This window comes from Amaranthus tricolor, chromosome 11 (genome assembly GCF_026212465.1).
Source record: "Amaranthus tricolor cultivar Red isolate AtriRed21 chromosome 11, ASM2621246v1, whole genome shotgun sequence".
NCBI classification, from domain to species: domain Eukaryota; kingdom Viridiplantae; phylum Streptophyta; class Magnoliopsida; order Caryophyllales; family Amaranthaceae; genus Amaranthus; species Amaranthus tricolor.
The window spans coordinates 13,748,452-13,752,969 of NC_080057.1; the positions used below are offsets into that span (position 1 = coordinate 13,748,452).

General features: G+C 35.5%; 1 protein-coding gene across 1 annotated transcript; it reads left to right on the top strand.

The window, feature by feature from the left end:
* The first annotated feature begins 756 nt into the window (after positions 1-756).
* Positions 757-3,740, top strand: LOC130826786 (uncharacterized). The gene is made up of 3 exons (XM_057692376.1): positions 757-1,086; positions 2,678-2,818; positions 3,418-3,740. Exons 1-3 carry the CDS (start codon positions 895-897, stop codon positions 3,559-3,561), a joined length of 477 nt encoding a protein of 158 aa, XP_057548359.1. The 5' UTR covers positions 757-894; the 3' UTR covers positions 3,562-3,740.
* The last annotated feature ends 778 nt before the right edge of the window (positions 3,741-4,518 follow it).

A 4,518-nucleotide genomic window follows, 5' to 3' on the forward strand; every position in this document is an offset into this window, starting at 1 on the left:
CGCATGGCATGCTCGTCGGCTCGCAGTTCTAGCACTTCATACCGGAAGTCGCTGCAGAGTCCTCACCGACTACCGCCCATACGCATGTCTCATCTCCTGCTTATGACTACCATTTGGAGGAGATGGATCATTCATACCTCGTTGACGTTGCGGGGACCTCACAGGCTGGGCTATCACAGCCATTACAGTATCAGTCCCCTCCACTGCCAGAGCGACACCCGAATGCCTCTTACTATCGTAGGAGGCGTAAGAGACCAACTCAGTTGGATAGGGTAGATGAGGGTCGTGAGCGTTAACGTTTAACTTTTGTGTATTTGGATCGACTATGTACATATATATATTATAGAAGTTGTATATTTCAAACATTTGTATATATTTTGTTGTATATATATGTTTAATTACTTTATCATAACCTCCAAGCTTTGACTAATGATCGGAGTTTTGGCGATGAATCATGCCGCCTTAAACATACATCGACTCGTAATTACCTATTCTAATGTCTCTAGTGCAAATACAACAAATAACTAAAGGAAAAAAAATATTAATTAGTAACTGCGAACAGCCATAAAAGATAAAATAGATGTTTGCAGGTATTTTATCTTTTATGGCTGTTCGCAGGTATTTTGTCTTTTATGACTGTTTGCAATTAATAACTACGAACAGCTCCAAACCATAAGTTTGAGATTTTCACGTTTACTTTTGAAAATCTTTTAAAACTCAGCTTATTTATTTAATTTTTTTTTTAGCTTAGGTATTTCAAATTTTCACAAAATTAGGATGCAGGCCTGGCCGGATTCCGGTCGAATTCTCTACTAAACTTTGTCAATAGACAAACAGATCCATGTTCTTAAGTGAGTGATGCTCACATTTTCAGTATAATCAAGAGCAAAAAGGATGGAGAAGGCCAAAAACAAACTGGAATTTAGTAAGGAAGAAGCAGAAGTGATATCAAAGCTTGCTGTGAATCCTCATCGCCCTAATCTTGATAGGAGTTTCTATGAAGATTTTTCTTTACGAGGCATCCGAGTTGACCGAGTTGATACTGAAATCCTCCTCTGCTCGTTCAAAGTTCCTCCTCGACTCACTGTACGTCAATCATCTAAATTTTATATATTTCTGATTTTGGAATATGAACTGGGCATATTATGTTCTTGATTTTTACCTGGATTATCTGTATGAGTAATTTGATTAACTAATTATTATGGTGGGAAAATGGTTAAGTTGCTGTTGAAAATTAAGCTGATTTGTTTTTGCCTGGGAAAACGAAGAAGTAGTGTATATTATCTTTGAAAGTGGATATGATTCATATACTGTAATATTTGATCCCAAAATTCTAGTTTTCCCAGATTGTGAAATTAAGGAAAATTTATGTGGAGTTGGGATAATTGAATTGAAATAATTTCTTTGTTATCAATAAGAAGGTAAAATTGTATATATAAAACTCCAAACCTCAGCATAGGTGAGACCGGTTTAATGGTATTGAGGTAATATAATGAATGAAATGTTTGTTGTTATCCCCTAATAATTGAACTGTGAGAGCGAAAATAATGCGCCAGACTTTTTAATTACGAATCACCAAAGTAAGAGGAGAGATCTTTGATCTTCCTCAAGGCGGTGAGAAGTAGACGTGTTCCTGTCAGGGACCATTAATTAGCACTAAGTTTATTGTTAGTGTTAGGGTTAACTCAAGAGAGATTGTTGGTTGAGAGACTTGTCTTTGTTATTTAGCCTACCTTGCAATAAGACCACTTTAATGATCGTATATGCACAACTAATAAGGGTTATGATGACCTAGAGATGTTCTCTAGGAATGCTCCGACAACGAAAGTATGAGTTGAGTATGTAGTAAGCCTAGTCCCAAGTGCACTTTGGCTCTTAGTCTGGAGGAACTTCACTAGGGTTTTGTTTATGGCGTGAAACCTTCACTAATACTCATGCCTTACAAGAGTAATGAAGTAGTTCAATGCAAAGATGATTGAATGCAATTAGTGATGTTAAGTTCGTAGTGAGTTTATAAGAATGTTGATACCATAACAGTGGTGAATAGGAAGGTATTTATACCTAACAATACTAAGGAATGTCCCACTTGACCTTGGGATATTGCCGTTATCAATTCCGAGGTGCTTTTCCTTGGCATTTTCATGTAGAGTCAGCTACAGCTTTGTATGTGGCAACTCCTCGTGTGCAGAGGAACATTAAATATAAAGAATAATAGCTTTTTCTCGTTTTGGGGAAACCTTTGCGTATTCTTAGCAAAAGTATTTCTCATTTCACTTAAAGTGGATGAGGCAATGTAGCAAAAATGTTCCTATCTGACCATTGATCTCCTGTCCTTTGGGAGATTTGAAGGAGACCATCCCCATTATCGGTAGAGGATCTGGGGGACCCAGATCCAGACACATTCAAAACCCTATCACAAGGGTTAGGGGAAAACATCAAATTTTAGGTAATCTACTATTCTCAAAAATAAGTTGCAACTGTCATTCAAACTGAACTGAGCTTATTATTATTGAAAATAAATTGGAAGAATAGGTCCTTGCTGAAGAAAATTCAATGAGAAGCTTATAACAGTAATTTTGATTATTGCCTAATTAATGATCTAATAGAAAATTATGTTGTGGTCATTGACAATAAGTAATAATAATGGTATTTGATATGCGTTTCTTTTGTTTTCCAGGATGGGGAAGGCAATTTAGCTCCAGGAGCTATTGCAAATCTTGTTGATGAGATTGGTGGTTTGGTGATTTACAGGGATGGCCTTCCTATGAATGCATCTATTTCTATGTCTATCTCATATGTGTCAACTGCCAAGGTTGATGTAAGTATGCCTTCATTTCTACTTCTTTATGTTATTGCTTGGAATTTAATTTGTTACTTCCACCTAAAAATGTTGCTTCATGGGGATAACTGGATGTCGACTAGCTTAATTAGTTGTAAGTCGTATGGCTCATCATACTTCTAGGTTCTAAAAGTTAAATGTTGTCGGGTAAATGCTTGATTCTTGTTGCTTATCCACAACTGGGTTTGGTTCTTGTAATGATTCCTTAAGGTTTGAGTTTACAACCCGAAATACGTGTAGGGTTGTTATTGTTTCATTTGTTAGTGTAGTCTATATCAGTTGTACTTAAAAGCTTTTCGGTGGCTTAAGTGTAAGAATTCAGGAAGAGCTTGTTTGGTTGAGCATGTGCTACTTGTATTAATGTAACCAATTATCAGCTGTATGTTTTCTTCACCTTTGTTGATCGACTTTCATTTGTTTCCATTCTGACCCTTATCATGATAAATGGTAATGAGTCACAAGGTAATCCAAGGAATTAAAGTATAGTAATGGGATTTGTGATAAAACCTAAAACTGCAAAATGGTGATAATGTATGACAGTATGAGAGTTGTAACACCTCCCCCCGTATGTCTTATAGGATGTGGTGGACATATTCGCAAGGCTTTTAGGACGCAAGGGATCCCTTTTTGGAACTATAGTGTTGCTGAAGAATAAAGTTACCGGAGAGGTTATTGCTGAAGGTCGGCACACACTGTTTAGCAAACATGCTAGTAAAATCTGATCAGATTGCACTTATGTTGTTTTAGAACCCATATTTGGTATGGCAGTGACCATCATGCAACAATTCAATATTATTTTGTGAAAGACAATTACTCCTTCACTCTTGTTGTATATTATTATTTGTATACAAATTGTATAGAAAGAATTATGATGAATCTATGTAGAAGAAACATTTTTATACTCCTGCTGTGTTGTAAGCAACTAACATTGTTTGTAGTCATAGCGTTATTAAGAAAATATGTTGGAAGCTTCTTGTCTGATTAAAACCGAGGTATGTGAGTAGTCCCTTAGAGGTATCCGAGATGATTGAGTTGACTTGGGGTCGATCTTTTGTCCGTTTGGTTATTGATACTAAACGATGGTAGTGAGAATGATTTATAGTGTAAATTTTCATTATATGTATCATGTCATTCTCATGCTAGTTGATCATAAAAAAATTATAGATAATTTTGTATTACTACCTAATACCATATTTTCAAATGGTAATGCATTGAAAACTTTGCAAATTTTGTAAAGAAAATAAAATTGTTGAGCGAGAACAAACATTAAACTTGTCTATTCTTACTAAAATTAAACTAATTTAACATGACTATTCCTAAAATTTAATATCAACTACTAAATAGGTCGTTAAAGTCATTCGAGATGATCGAGTTGACGTGGAGATGATCTTTTGCAAATTCAAAGCCCCTCCTTGCTTTATCATAAGCTTCATAACATGACCTTGTTAGGGTTGGCAATCGGTCGGATTCAGCTCGAATTATCCACCTTTCGACTTTGTTCCGGATAAAATTGAAATTATCTTTTTCAGTCTACTTCTACTCGGAATAGGATTATGCGTACTCCAACCTTACTCCGACTCAGAATATCGGACATCTAACAAAGTTCAAATTATTATCTGCTTTATTCTTATTGATATTATATAAATGATTTAAAAGTATAAAAACTAACATAGTAGTCT